This window comes from Globicephala melas, chromosome 2, assembly GCF_963455315.2.
Source record: "Globicephala melas chromosome 2, mGloMel1.2, whole genome shotgun sequence".
NCBI lineage: Eukaryota > Metazoa > Chordata > Mammalia > Artiodactyla > Delphinidae > Globicephala > Globicephala melas.
In genome coordinates, this window is record NC_083315.2 from 173,042,647 (window position 1) to 173,057,546 (window position 14,900).

At 60.2% G+C, this 14,900-nt stretch overlaps 1 protein-coding gene across 6 annotated transcripts in view; it reads right to left on the reverse strand.

Annotated features, from left to right (window-relative positions):
- Nucleotides 1–14,900, reverse strand: part of BEGAIN (brain enriched guanylate kinase associated) — a 43,930-nt gene that overhangs the window by 15,454 nt on the left and 13,576 nt on the right. For 4 of the 6 annotated variants that reach the window (XM_060295295.1, XM_030883366.2, XM_030883365.2 and 1 more), the window contains exon 2: nt 11,630–11,658. Coding sequence is in view for 4 of the 6 variants with exons in the window: in XM_030883366.2 (XP_030739226.2) it covers nt 11,630–11,658 (29 nt within the window). In the remaining 2 variants the exon portion in view is untranslated. Of the gene's footprint in view, nt 1–7,778; nt 7,852–11,629; nt 11,659–12,652; nt 12,726–14,900 lie in introns of those variants that run through there. The other 2 variants (XM_060295293.1, XM_060295296.1) reach the window with 2 other exon arrangements.

Below are 14,900 nucleotides of genomic sequence, written 5' to 3' on the forward strand. Positions count from 1 at the left end.
AGATGACAGATTTTAGCGCAAATCGCAGCCCTTTACTCTTCCTTGAACCATCTCCCGCACGTCAGAATCACAAGGCACAGCCACGGTCTCCCTGCGAGGGTCGACCGCGGCCAGCTTGACGGGGCAGAGGCTGGAGTCTAAGAGGTTAGCCACCTGGCAGGGTCAAGGGCAGGGGCCTGGAGTCCCACAGGACAGCTCATCCCGCTTCCTGGTGGGCCGTGAGCTTCTCCTTGGAGGGAAGCAGTCCTGGGCCTCCGGCTGGCACTGGTCTGCGCTCAGACACGCCTGCGCAGCCCCTGGGCAGCCCCTGGGCTGACTCTGTAGCAATTTCACCAGCACCGCCACGTGCACGGAGAAGGGGACTCTGGACACGCCAGGCCACTGTGCAACAGCGTGTGTGTGTGTACTGGGGGAGGGGACTGTCACAGGGCTGGCCTGGGGGCCCACAGCCAGGAGGGGTCACCCACTCAAGCCAGACAGGGAGTGACCTCAAACTCTACGCCTGCTCAGGCCCTGCTCTCTCCTGGTTTGCTGACCGAGGTCATCCAGTGGAACCAGTCCCTCTTCCCTCCTCGCGGCCCGGTGACACGGACGCTCCACTGCTCTCCTGCCCAGACAGGAGACGGGAGACGCTGCAGGGAACATTTCATCTCGCTTCCGCCTCATCTTATCAGGCGGCTGCAGCCCTGCTCCCGCCACCCCCTCCCCCCACGCCCATCAAGGCAGAACCACGTGCTGGGAGCTGGCAGCTCTGCAGCCTGGGAGCCCTCAGTGGGCGGGTGGACCCAGGGGTGCTCAGGGCCAGGACAAAGAAGAGCAACCTGGGCAAGTGGGCGGAGCAGCTGCAGAGTCACCGCCGGGCCTTTGCACATGCTTCCCCTCCTGCTGAGAACACCCCTCCCCTGTTCTTTAGTTCATTCTATCTACCTCTTCCAAGAAGCCCTCCCGGACCTCCCAAACCCCACTCTGGTTAGGGTCAGCTCTCCATAGACTCGGCGCCTGCACGTGTACAGATGGCAGGAAGTCACACAGCCGAGCTGACAGGCCTCCCTTTCTGCTCATCCGGCAGACTGACCCGGGAACCTTACTACATCCCCTGTTCCGTTCCTTCACTTTCTCCTGTCTGCTCAACCTCCCAACGCCTCCTCCCGCACCGCCACTCACAGCTGATGACCTCGCTTCCTTTTCCACGGCAAAAAAGAAGCCACCCCTAGGGAACTTTCGCAGATGCCACCGCCAGGTCTCCCCACCTACCAGCATCTGCCCGCCTGTTACTATAGACAGCCCGCCAGGCAGCCCCTCCGCCCACTCCAGGCGTGGCTCCAGCTACCCTCCCCTCACTCCCAGACCACCAATTTTCCCCTCTTTACTGCATCATTGTCTCCAGCACAAGAACATGCAGGTACGCTTGCCATATTGAGAACAACCCTCTGCTGACCCTCCTGGACCTGTCCTCATTCTCTGCTCCAAGAAACGTTGCCTGTCCTTGCACCCAGCCTGCCAGGACCAATACCCAACCTGGCTCGCGTCCCCTCCACGCGACTGAACCAGCTCTCGCCGGTCCCTGACCTCAGTGCCCAGGTGACCTGAACCCTCAGCGGCCAACGGCACGGTCGACGCCTCCCTCCTCATGCAAACACCATCCTCACCTGGCCATCCTTCTCAGCCCCCTCTGCGGGTGGCCCTCCTCTCCCTGGCCTCCTAACCAGCAGGACCCAGGAATAGTGCCTCCAATCTCTCTCCTGCCCTGGGTACACTCACCCCATGGTGGCCCCAGCCACAAATACCATCGCTCCACTGAGGGCACCCAAATTTGTGTCTCCCCGACTTCAGGCGTGCATACCCTCAGCTGCCTCTGACTCTGCTTGGATATCTCGCAGGCGGCACAGACCTGCGGGGCCCACTGTATCCCACTCCGCTCGCCCTCCCCAAATCCACAGCCTTCCCTCCCCAATCCCTGCCCCGACCCAGCAGGGCCAGCACTCCTCCCCGAGCCTGGAGGCACCCTTGACTCCTTTTCTCTTTCCAGCGCCGCCCACCACGCTGAGTCCAACTTTTCTTGTGCGGCATTGCTGCACACCCTCCTAACTGGCTCCTGCCCTCACCTGCTCTCAGCCAGAGGGGTCCTGTTGAAGGCTAAGTCCAATCCACCCTCCATCTCCAAAGCTCCTGCATCGCTAGAGTCAGGCCCAACGTGCTCACACGGATCACCTGATGGCAGGTAGCCTTCCCATTGCCCCCTGGACCTCACCTTCCAGCCGCATTCAGCATGGCCTTGCCTCAGGGCCGTTGCACGTGCTGTTCTTCTGCCTGGATCTGTCTCCCAGATAGCCCACGGCTGCCCCTCTCCTCCTTCACTCAACATTCAAAGGCAACTTTCTTGGCGAGGCCTTTCCTACACTCTGCAGGCATCCTCTCTCCCCGTTTCCCTGCCGGGCCTGTGTGTCCTTGGCCTCACCCCCTGGAGTGGCAGCTCCCCAGGACAGGGATTTCTGTCTGCCTCGTTCCCTGCTGGGTCCTCAGACCCTGCAGCAGAGGCTGGCAACCAGGAGGGCCCAATAAACATTCGCTGAATGAATGAAAAACACAGAGTGAATGCATTTTACAGATGAGCAAACTGGGGCTTAGAGGGAGAAAGCGCGCCCCGCCCCAGGTCAACAGGCTGCAGGCCTCCTGGCAATCAACCCGAATTCCCCTCCGCAGCTTCCAGTGCTTTGGGCTTTTTCTTGCCTCTGAGGTCAGCGGCTTTAGGGGGTTGGCTTTGTTTGTCTGGCTCTGCCAGAAGAAGTTGCTCTCTGATTTCCATAAGGGCTGAGCCCCCTGAAATGATCATGAGAGGGTGAAATGTGAATTTCAGGTCCATAATGAGTGTTCAGTGTAAGTACGTACAAAACACGGCATGGAAGTACTTACACTAAGTAAGCATCCAGCTGTTTATTGAGGTCGGGGAGCCCGACAAAGTAGAGGATGCCCAGTGAAATTTATTTAAATTCGCTTAAATTTCACTGGCCATTCTGTACTCTATCTGGCAGCCCGAGTACGGAGACAGAGGTGACCCCATGGAGGAGGGCCTCCAGCACCGGCAGGAGAGGTCATCCCGTGCCCGTCATGAAGAAGGCCGGCCATCTGCGCGGGAAACACAGCTTGGGCAAAGGCCGGGAGATGAGTGTGGCCAGAGCCCAGGCCTGGGGCAGCTGGCAGGAGGCCGAGAGCGCCTGGCCCTGAGTGTGGGCCAAGTGTCCGGTCCCCTTGCTCGGGGCGCCGGGAGCCCCAGGGGAGCTCCACAGCGGAAAGCACTGGCGACAGGCTCCGGCCTGGGGCTGCCCCTCTGGTGGGTGAGTCGGGACAGGGAGTCCCAAGGAGGCTGCCTCAGGAGAGGTAGGGCCAGCCACACAGCGGGCCCCAGGAAGCCCCCAAGGCCCCCCTTTCTGGCTGTGTTGGGGCTCCTTGGGCACCCCCGCCTGGCCTCGTCTTTCCCAGCACCCAGCCCAGCACCGCTGCTCATCTACTCTCTTTCCTCACCCCCTAGACTGAGGGGGCCTGGAGGGTGGGACTGTGCACACGTTGGCCCTGGACCCCTCCCCTGCCCCAAGGCCACACCTGCTCTCTGCCCAGAATCCGTGTGCAGGGGGCGTCCGCTGGGAGGACAGGTGGGTGGTGTGGTGCTACCGCTGGTGGGGCTCCCAGATGAAGCTCCCAGCGCCCGCCACGCTGCCCTGGAGCCCAGGTGAGAAGAGGCTGCCGTGCAACACTCTGATGATCAGGTTCTGCCCACCACGGAGCCCACGCTGGCTTCACTCATGTGACCACCCCACCACAGACACGGGCACGCATTAACTGGACCGGCGGTGGGGCCCGCTTTCCAGAATTCTGGGGATCATAAAGGTAATCAGGGCTGTGGGAGGCTTGTTGATGACCCTGGAGCGCGGGGCATAGGGTGGCCTGCCCCATCCCGGCACTCTCTACGTGCCCCTGGGCCCCTCCGGGATGCCCTTGGTCCCTGGTCCCTCTGCCCTCACCGCCCCACCTACCCCGCACCTCTCCACACCCACAGGAGACAGTCCTGGGGGCCAAACTGAGTCTGGAAGGAAAGAACACTGGCGTTATGATCATAGATTTTAGCAGCAGCTGGTGGTTGCAAGGCACTGGGGCCGAGGAAGGAGGCTGCTTTTCTGGGCCTCAGTTTCCCCATCAGTAACCAAAGCCCAAAGGACACCTGTGACCATCACCTCCTCTGGAAGCTTCCCCCGAGATCACCCCCATTCAATCACTCAATCACCCAGTGAGACCTACTGCGTGCCCTTGACAGTCCCCTCACTGAATCCTCACCCGAGGCCTGGCAGGGAGTGGGGAAGCTACCCATTGTACAGATGAAAGAATTGTGGCCTGGAGGGCCAGGGCCTTTCTCAAGGGCACCCAGCTAGTGAGCATGGGAGCCAGGATAGAACCCTCCCCGTGGCAGCCCCTCTGGCCAGGACACAGGGCACAGAGGCGCAACCCCCTGCCCTGGCAGGGCACCCCCCCGTGCTGTCTGCCACGAGGGCTGAGGATACCTGCTCCCGAGCACCCATCCCACAGACATCTCGTGCATCCCCGCCTGCCCCATCTCCATCCTCCCCATGTCAGGTAGCAGCAGCTCCATCGCTCAAGAAAGACACCCAGGCCTTGTCCCCGACACCGGCGCCCTGATGGGCAACGCCTCCAGAGCCTCAGTGGGCCTGTCGAGGGATGCAGGCAATGCGGCAGCCCTCAGGCTGTCATGAAGGTAGGGTGAGAGCGTGCAGGAGGGGGCCAGAGATCTCAAACAGTCAGGGCTGGCTTTCTGCCCGTGGTCAATGGGGGTGAGGCAGAACGCCGAGAAACAGGTACACGGCACGTCCTTGCTCTGAAATACTCAGCCACCACCAGGACTGGTGATGCGCCCTCTCTGGGAAAGATGCAGTCTGGGGGCACAGCAGAGCCGGCTCGCTGCCCCCGACCCTGAAATGCTCTCGCAGTCCTAACTCAGTCTAGGTCTGCAGGTCACAGCCCGACACCCCCCCTCGCCAGGTGGTCCTCTCCTTCACGATGGGAATAACGCCATCTGCCCAATGGTTGGGGAAACAGGGTCTGGGAACAAATGAGACCATGTGAGAGGCGGGCAGGAGGCTAACAGGGTGAAGCGGCCCACACAGTGCCAGCCACGTGCCCAGCTCCACGTTCACGAGTTCATTCGCAAAACAATCTTCCAAGTTAGGTGCTATTATTATGATCTGCGTTTTAGAGATGCAGAAACTGAGAATCAGAGAGGTTCAGAAACTTGCCCAGGTCCACACAGCCAGTAAGTGGCAGGTCTGGGATTCAAATCCAGGTAAGTCCACCTTCTTAACCACGTACTTCATCAGGGAGCCTTTGCAGAGGAGTGGGACTCAGATGGGCTGTGAGGACAGGAGACTTTGAAGGGCAGGGCAGAAGAAGGTAAGAGAGAACAGTCCATGTGGATGGTCCCTTTATAATGCCCTGACTGCCAAAGGGAGAAATCAAAGTGAGGCAGTCATTCACAGCTTAGTAAGAATTAGCGCATAAGACTTCCTCTGCTAGAATCATGTTTAGAAGTGAGGCAGAGCTGGGAGGAGCAGCTGGGTCCAGGGATCAGGTGGCCACACAGAGGGGCTCTGGGTGCCACACAAGAGCTTTGGGTTTTCTGAAGGGTCAGTGGGGGCCAGAGGCCTCGGAGGTGCATCCTCACTCTGGGCTTCGGGAAGGGTGCGGGTGTGGCCCTCAGGAGGGAAGGGGCAAGTGGGCTGCAAATTTTGGCCCAGACACAGAGAGGCCTCCTCCCACTGGGAAGTGTCCAGCTGCTCTGGGAGGCTGTGGCTGTCCTGACCCCGGAGACCTAGACAAGCCCCTTTCCGCCTCTGGCCTCTGTTTCCCCAAACCCCTTCGGCTCCGTGATCCCTCCTGGCTGGCAGGGGCGGGAGGCCGAGAGCCCGAGAACGGCAGAGCTCAGCTGCCAGGTGAGGAAGAGCATCCTCCCTGCCTGTGGGCCTTTGCCCACGTCGTACCCCCTGCCGGGAATGCCCTCCCCCCACCCCTCCTTATCTCCGTCCAAGCACCTCCCTCTCAGGAAGGCTCCCCTACATGCTGCTGAGGCCAGATCCCTCCGGTGGAGGCTCTCACACCTCTGAGGGCCTCTCACGGGGTGATTTTTTTAAAAAACCACTACTCCCTGAGGGGGTGGGGGGCAAAAGTGTCCCCAACACTCCCCTTCCTGGGGGGCAGAGTGGAGGCCCCCCTCTCGGGCATCATGAAGCGTGGGGAATCACTGTTCCCCATCCTCCTTCCTCACTGTGCACCACACTTTGGTCTCATTCCAGAGCATTTACTGAGCATCTACTACGTGACAGCTCTAAGTGCTGGGGGTCAGCAGTCAGTTGCTGTTCTTGGCGGGGAGACGGATGTAAATAAGATAAATAAATAAGACAAATTGAGAGTCAGGTGGGGATGAGGGAGATGGAAAATCAAGGCAGGGAGGAGGAGGAGGCTGGGGGAGGGGCTATAATTGTACATGGAATGAGTGGTCAGGAGCACCACCCTGACCAGGGATGACATTTGAGAAAGATGTGAAAGGAGGGGAGGCAGGGAGTCACGTGGATATCTGGGGATGAACATTCCACGCAGAAGGAAAGGCACCTGCAAAGGCCCTGGGGCAGGAGCCTAAAAAAAAAAAAACCCAAAACAAGGAAAACCAAAAATATTTAAAAAACAAAAAACGAAAAAATTAAAAACACAAAACAACCCCCCAAACAAAAAAAAAGCCAAAAAACCCCAAACTCCCACAAAACCCCAAAAAACACAAACCCAAAAAAACCCAAACAAAAAAACGAAAAAATTAAAAAACACAAAACACAAAAAATCTCCAAAAACCAAAAAAAAAATTTAAAAACAGAAAACCCAGAAAACCAGAAAACAAAAAACCGAAAAAAATTTTTTAACCCAAAAAACAAAAAAATCCCCAAAACCAATAAAAAAAAAACCCAAAGTAAAAACCCACAAAACTCCAAAAAGCAAAAAAACACATACACACAAAACGAAAAACCAAAACCAAACCAACCAACCAAACAACAGCAGCAACAAAAACCCACAGAGAACGACGACCAAGAGGAGCCTGACCTCAAAACCATACGCGAAAATCACTTTCAATAGCTTCATGACGTCAGAAGGGTTTCTTAAACAAGACACAAAAAGCTTTCATCAAAAAGTGAAAGCCTGAAAGATTCAAGAGAAATTCAACGGAATTAAAATTAAGAACTTCTGTTCATCAGAGGACCATTGAAAGAGTGAGAAGCAAGCAAACCAGCGGGAGGTGCATTTGCCACACGTGTGACTGACAAGGGCTCTCTGAAGAGCTCCAAATCAATAGGACAAGCGATGGAAAAACACACAGAAGTCACAAACGAGGAAGCCCAAACGGGCAGTAATCCAGGGCCGTGCAATTAACGCTACAGCTACCGGAGGAGCAGCTCCCCGCCTGTGGCCTGAGGGAGCCCAGGGAGGGGAGGCTGCGGAGACACAGGAAGTCCCAGCGCCGCGGGGAGGGCGTGGCCTCATCTCCTAAAGCTGGCGGTGGGCGTGCCCTGTGCCCCCGCAGTGCCGCCCCGAGGTACCCCAGGAAGGCTGCACGAGCTCCCCAGCACCTGGACAGGCACGGTCACAGCAGTTTCATTCAACAATGGTCCAGGCTGGAAGCCGCCCGTCCGGATGGCCATCAGTGAACAAAGAGGTATAACTTCACTCACAAATGCCGTTCCCCAAGACAGCCAGCAATGGGCAGCTCCACGCACTCTAAGGACACCTCTCGAAAACATGATGCTTTAGTGGAAAAAAAAAAAAGCCAACCTGAAAGCACAGGCTAATAGACACCATGTATGTGAAGTTCCAGACCGGGCAAAACAAAACGATGTCTGTTAGGGATGCTCTCAGGTGGCCAAATCGGGAAGAAAACAAGCAACCACTTTATCACAAAAGCCAGGATCCTGAAGACTTCCGGGGGAGGGGGAGGGGGCTGTGACTGGGGAAGGGTCTCGATGGGGCTGATCCCTGGGAGGTTGGCAGCATTCAACGTGTTGACCTGGGTGGCGGTCGTCCTAAAGTTAACCTCTAAACGGCACAGATGTTTATTACTTTTTCTAGATGCCTATCACAGCTCACAACTTTGAACAATTATATTGTGGGGGGAGGGATGGACTTGGAACAGGAATAGCTCTGGGTTTCCTAGGCACCTTCTGTGTCCCAGGTGCCATGTGAGGCGACTGACCCACTTTGCTCTATGACAGAGGAGAGAACTGAGGCTCCCACAGAGGAAATGGCTTGCCAAAAGGCATGCAGCAAAGCGGCCACGGCGGTTGTTAAAACAGGCGGAGCCGGGGCAGACAAGGCAGAGGAGGGGATTAGCTTGGGATTAGCGGTGCAGTGGCTCCGCGTGCTGACAGCCAGCCGGGACTCGCTAATATCTGCAAATATTTGAGTGTCACAGGAAGAGTTTTTCAAGCAGTCAGAGGCAGGAGAGCTGGGTGAGCGAGGGGCAGGGGGCATGCATCAGGCCAGAGCAGAGGCGGCCAGATCTGGGGCTGGAGAAATGGACCCCATGCTCTGCTCCCAGGGGCTTCCTTATGGGGCGGAGAGGACAGAGGACACCCCACCGACCTCCACTCCCCACCCCTCACCGGTCTCCCTGAACACAGCCTTGTTTCCTCAGGCCCCCAGGACTCTGCACCTCTAGGAAGGCTCGTCCTATCTGTCCTCCTTGCAAACTCCTACTCATTCTTTAAGCCTTGGCTCAAGTGTCCCTGCTTCCAGGAAGCCCTCTCTGATTCCCCAGGCTAGTGTCTCCAACCTGGGATCCCTGGGGGCCTGTGTTTTGGGCCTGGGTCCCTGTTCTGGAGGGCTGACCTGTCTCAGCATCAGCGCAGGACCTGGTACACAGAGGGGGAATGAGCCCATCTGGGGGTGAGGGATAGGAGAGTCACAAAAGCCTCAGAGAAAAGTGACAAGGAGGATAACTAGTCTGTCATGTGGACAAGAAGGTGGGTGGAAGGGCATTCTGAGCAGAGACAACAGCATGGGAGGCCTGAAAGGCAGAGAGGCATGAAGGTGACAGCTAGTTCGGGACTCAGAAGTGGGGCTGCAGCGTGGGGGGGTGGTGAGGAGAGAGGCTCGGGCAGAGGGAGCCCCAGCTGGGTACCTGCTCACAAAGGGAGCCGCTGAGGGTCACAGGACACAGTCTTTGTGGTTCGGGCACTGCGGGTGGGTGTGTGTGTTGTGTGACAAGTGTTGGACGGGACAAAGGGCCTGCCCTCTCGGAGCTCAGTTCAGATTCCTAGGCCCAGCCTGCGATGCGGGCCCCAGGACAGGAGAAAGGACCCCAGCACAGAGCCATCCTGCTGGACAGCCAAGACCCCTTCACTTGGACCACAGATGAATCTTCTCCCGCCTGAGAACCCAGAGTTGTGCAGGTCGGATGCCCCACAGTGAACCTCTACCTGGACACCTGCTGTGGGCCAGGTCCCAGGTGAGGCCCGTCAGACCCCAGTATCTCAGGTCGTCCTCCCAACAGCCCTGCAAGGTGGAGGTGCTCAGGATACCCACTTTACAGATGAGGAAACTGAGCCCCAGAGAGGGTCAGGACTTTGCCAGAAGACCCTGTGACCTACACCATGGGAGGCCATGCTGACCAGCTTCCCCTACATCCCTTGGGGCCTCTTGGTCCTGGACCCCCGACACTAAATGCAGGGCAGAACCCTACAGGGGCAGCCCCAGTACTGGCTGGGAAGAAATAGTCTGGAAAGGCCCTCGAGGTCGCTCTGAAACTACTAATAGGGTGAGAGGGAGAGGAGAGCAGGATGCTCCCCAATTCTGGGAGGCTATGCTGTGTCCTGGCCACACGGGACCCCCAATCCCACCAGCTCCTGAGCTCTGCTTCCGATGCCTCAGTGAAGCCAAGAAGCCTGGGCCCTGGCCACTGCGACCAACCTTCAGGATTCCGCTCAGGGAAGCCCTGAGCCCACCCAACAAAGAGATGCTCGTGCCCTCAGCAGCTGGGACAGTGGATCTGCCCACCCGGCTCACTTGTCCACCTGTGTTCCAGCCAGGCTGGGCCATGTCTCTGTCCCTACTGCTCACAAGCTCCAGGCTGGGCATGGAGAGAGAGGGAAAGAGAACCAGAGAGGGGCCCCCCACCAGGCTGGCCTCAAGGTGCCCCATGAATGCTACCTTCTTTTCAAGTCCCAGCTACGTAGTGATGCCTCCTCCACAGACAGCCCCATCCAGTAGGGGTACTGGTGAGATGATAGCCGATGGGGGTATAGAGGAGGGTCCTGGCATGAGGTCAGAGGCCTGAGCTCATCTATGTGGCCAGAGGCAGAGCTGCCGCTGTCTGGGCCTCATCAGCCCCACCTGGACCTTGACCATGATAAGGTGGGCCTGGCTGATGGACGTTTGGTTTTGTGTCTGAGCTCCTACGACCTAAGAGACTGGACTCCTCCTCCCAGCCCAAGACAGATGGGTTCTGGTCCTATGGGACCCACAAGGGAGGGCTGCACTCCAGCTCAGCAGCCAGAAGAAGGCCCTGCTCTCATGTCCAGTCTGGGGCCTCCGTGTTGGGCCCACCTGTCCCCAGGTCCCCTGGGCATTCCCGAGTGACTCATCCACAGCACTGAGGGTCACTTGGGAAGGCCCCGGGGCCCTCTCCCCTAGCCCGTGGGACCTGCACTGGAACAAGCTGGGCTCTGCTGGGTCCCTGCCCCCTGGGGAATGGGTGCACCCGCTACCGAGCTGCCTCCCCAGGGATGCTGATCCTGGCCTTGGGAGGGGGGAAGAGGGGGGAGGAGGAGGCCAAGAGACCCTCCAGGCCCCGCGGATCTTCCTGAAACCCAGCAGCCAGAGCTGGGCCTCGGTGCAGCTTCCGGAAGGAAGACACAGGAGGGGTGATCCCAAAGTGGGGGTCAGGGCGCCCAAGGGAAGTTGTGAATATTCAAGTCGACTGATCCCGAGCCAGCCGAGAAGGGCGCCCAGTGGAGTCCTTAACGCTCAAAGTTTAGCACCTGGAGGGAGGCCGAGGGGGACTCTCCCCAGACGCCCTCTCGGGATTCCCCTAAAATGGCTCCAAGACGCGACTGCCTGGCCCGCCGGGAGGACCCCATCCCCCGCCCCTGCCCCCACAAGGTGGAAACTTAAAAACTCAGAACAGGCAACTGTCAGCTGGGGGATGGGAGACCGGCCGGCGCGGGGGACTGATGCGTAACGGCAGGAGCAGGGTCCCGGGGGACAATCCAGAGTCCAGGGCAGGGCCCGGGGTACCGCGTAAACCCGCGCGCGCGCCGACCCGGCCCTGGGTGGCGCACTCCCACCCGCAGCTGCATCGGCCCCGGCCCGGCCGGGGACCCCCCGCGCGGCGCTCCCCGCGGTCTAGCCGAGCGCGCGCGCGCGCACACACACGCACCACACACACGCATACCGGCCCGGGCCAGCCCCGCCGGGCGGCCGCGGGCCGTAGATGCGCTCGGGCAAAGCCCTCTCCCGTCGCCCTCCCTAGCGCCCCCATCCCCGACCCCGGCCCCGGGAGCCGCGGCACGGAAGGCGCTCCACTCACCTGAGTTTCTCCATGTCTGCGGCAGAGGCCTGCGAGAAACCAAACGAAAGGGTCAGCAGGCAGGAGGCGTGCGCTCCGCGGCCGCGCCGGGCGGAGCTGGGCACCGCGGGCACAGGCGGGCGCGGCGGCGGGTCACCCCCGCGCGGCTCGGTTGTTGGAAAGTCCGGCCCGCGCGCCCCCAGCCCACACTCACTGGCCGCAGTCCCTGGGACTCAGTGGGTGCGCGGGGCCTCGGCCGAGTAACAGGTGAGCCCGCCCGGGCCGCCGCGCACCGAGTTACGCCCCCCGGGGAGAGGAAGGGGCTGGCCCGGGGACTCGGGACCGCGCTGACCGGGGCGATCCCAGTCTCGCCTGCCTGAAAAAGAGGGGACCCGGACTGGCTGCGTTAACTCTCCGGCGGCCGCGGTCCCCGCTGCACCCCCCCCCCCGCCCCACCCCGCCCGTTAACCCTTCCAGCCCCGCGCTCCCTCCCGGAGGAAGCCAAACCCTGAATTGCAGAATCTCCGAGTCGGAGAATGTTCAAATCGGGCAATTGGGGGCCATATGGAAGTGCAGAACCTGACACGCACACGATCCGAGGGTGCTAGCAGTCGGGACCTCAGACTCCTCAATCAGGGACCCTGCTGCCCTCAGCTCCTGGGGTCCGGGCCTGGCTCGCCCCTCCGGGCCCAAGGGATTAACCCTTGCGCGCCCTGTTCGCCAGCGGGGCTCCCTGCCGGGCTTGCGCAGACCCGCCCGCGCGCGGCTTGGAGACCCTCCCCGCCCAGCCCGGCGCAGCCGGGAAGCCCCTCCGAGGGCCGGACGGGGGGCCCACCGGCTGCCGTTAACCCTGCGGGCGCCGGCGAACAACCCGGACCGCTAGCGGCCCAGGCGGGATCGCACTTCCTGCGCGAAGCTGGGGGCGCGGGGAGGGCTCTCCATCGCCCGGGAGAGGCCGCTCCCGGGGGCTTTTCCCCGTCCTTCCGTACCATGGCCGGCATTAAAGGGGGACGGGGGGCTGAGCCCAGGGACCACGCGACACACCTGGGAAGACTGATGGCTGCCCATCCCGGCCCCTCGCGCCAGGAGCCGCCGCCGCGTCCGCCGGGAGCGCGCTCCGCTCCGGTCGGGGCCCCACGCCGCCTCCCCACCGCCCCGCCGGGCGAGGGCGCAGCCCGGCAGCCAGCGCCGAGCTGGAAGGCCCGACCGGGGGCCCTCCGCCAGGCTCGGCCACCAATTCCCCGGGTGCTGGTCAGGCCCTCCCGAGACTCCCCTGGCCTCAGTTTCCTCACCTGCGAGCTGGGCTTGGGGGCAGGGGGAGCAAGACAAGGCGCTCTGCTGCCCTTCTCCATCGCGGACTGCGGAGGGGCTGGGGTGCGGGAAGGAATTCCAGAGGAAAGGATCCCCGAGGCGTCTGGACTGGCGGCCAGACACAATCCCCGACGCTCTAAAAGTTGTCGGAGACCACGAGCCCAGACCCCTCTATATACCCTCCTCCCCCAAGACAAAGAGCTGGCCGATTGGCCAGCATCTCCCCGACGCCCCCTATGTACCCAGGCCCACCTTTCCCAGGTTCCCATCACCGCGCTCAGCACACTAGATCCCAGCATACAGCAGGCGCTCAATAAACACGGATAATGCATGCTTGAATCCTACACCTCTCTGGCGTGTCTTTCCTGCCTCTTCCCTTCTGGCTGTGAGTTCCAGGCAGGAGCCCGGTCCCTTCACCAGGGCACCCCCAGCACCCAGCAGGCCTGGCTTCCACCCCGCCAACGCAGGGTGGGAGGAGCCCTGCGCTGCGAGGGTCAGCCCCAAGCCCCAAAGTCCAAGTGTTCCATCATCCACCCACGGTGTCTCGCTCATTCATTAGCTCTGGGCTTGGTTCTTGCGGTTCGGAGGCGGCAGCAAATGAGGCGAGCCCTGCCCTCAGGGGCTAATGGTTGAGAAATGAAACCGCGGCTCGCCTCCCGGGAGTGTCCACTCACAGCAGAACGGCAGAGATAATAAGGACACCACCGCCCAGCAGCCCTGCGTTCACCGCACTGTCCGGCTCTTCCTCAGGGAAGCAGTCACTCGCATTTTACGCATAAGGAGAGCGAAGCTCAGAGACAGAGCCCAGCCGGGCCTGGACCCCATTCCTCAGAGACCTTTCCCACCCAAAGCCTGGGGACACCCCTCAGATGCCTCCAGTTGCCTCAGTCACTCACAGTGAATGACCTGCCAGGGAGTTTGTCTAAAATTAATAAGAATGTATTAAAATTTAATTATAAAAATCTCACATTTATTATTTATATTGAATGTTTCAGCTCTTCTAAAAGGCCTGTCTGGGAATTTCTTCCCCAAGAAGGGACTCTAGGAGAGGCTACTGAGTCGCCCTGGTGGCAGGGGGTGGGGTGGGAGGGAGGGAGGGGGGTGGGAGGGGCAGAAGGCTGACAGGGAATGGGAGGGGGGGGTCCAGCCGCAGCACCTCAGCAGTCCCTGCCTTCACACTGCTAATCCAGACCCTGAAGCCTGGCTCTGATCCTACCACGCAGTCTCCCCAGACCCAGTGACTGTGTGGTCACCACCGCCCTCACCCTTAAAGGCCGCTTCCTCCAGTCAGCCCTCCATGACGGAGGCCCAGCGGAGTAGTTGGGTTTGGCCTCCACACCAGTTCTGTACTCCCTGGGGCAGGGCCTGTGTCTTGCCCAGCTGTGTCCCGGGGCTAGCCCAGCACCTCACCCAGGGGGTGGGAGCTGTGCGTGAAGCTCTGGGTGTATGTGCAAAGTGCAGTCACAGCTGTGTGTGGCTGGCCCTGTGCGGAGGGGCTATGCCTTTGGCAATGGTCTTGGTATTGAGGCCAGAGAACCACGTTTGAGTCTTGACTCTGCAAATCCTAATCACAAGATTTGGGGATATTCCTGACATGCCCCTCTTTTGGATGAGGACACCTGGGCCAGAGCATGAAGTGGCTTGCCCAGAGTCACCTGAGGTTAGCTGAGGCCTGCCTGTTGGGCTGGGTGGAGGAGAATGGGTCTGCGTGGGTCTCAGACCAGAGGTGGTGCCTCCATTATAGAAGGGGGGCCGGGGCTGGTGGAGACCATGACTATGAGGGACCTTGAGATGTCTAGGGTCCCCAGTGTGAAATGATGGGGCAGGAAATACCCTCAAGGTCCCATCTGGCCCCTCCAGGGACCACAGGCAAGTGGGGTCCCAGTGCTCTCCTGATACAGGTAGGAACACAGGCTGGCACTCTGGGTGCCCTCAGAGGGAGAGTTCATCCCTGCCCTGGGCGCTGTCCCTCTGGTTCACC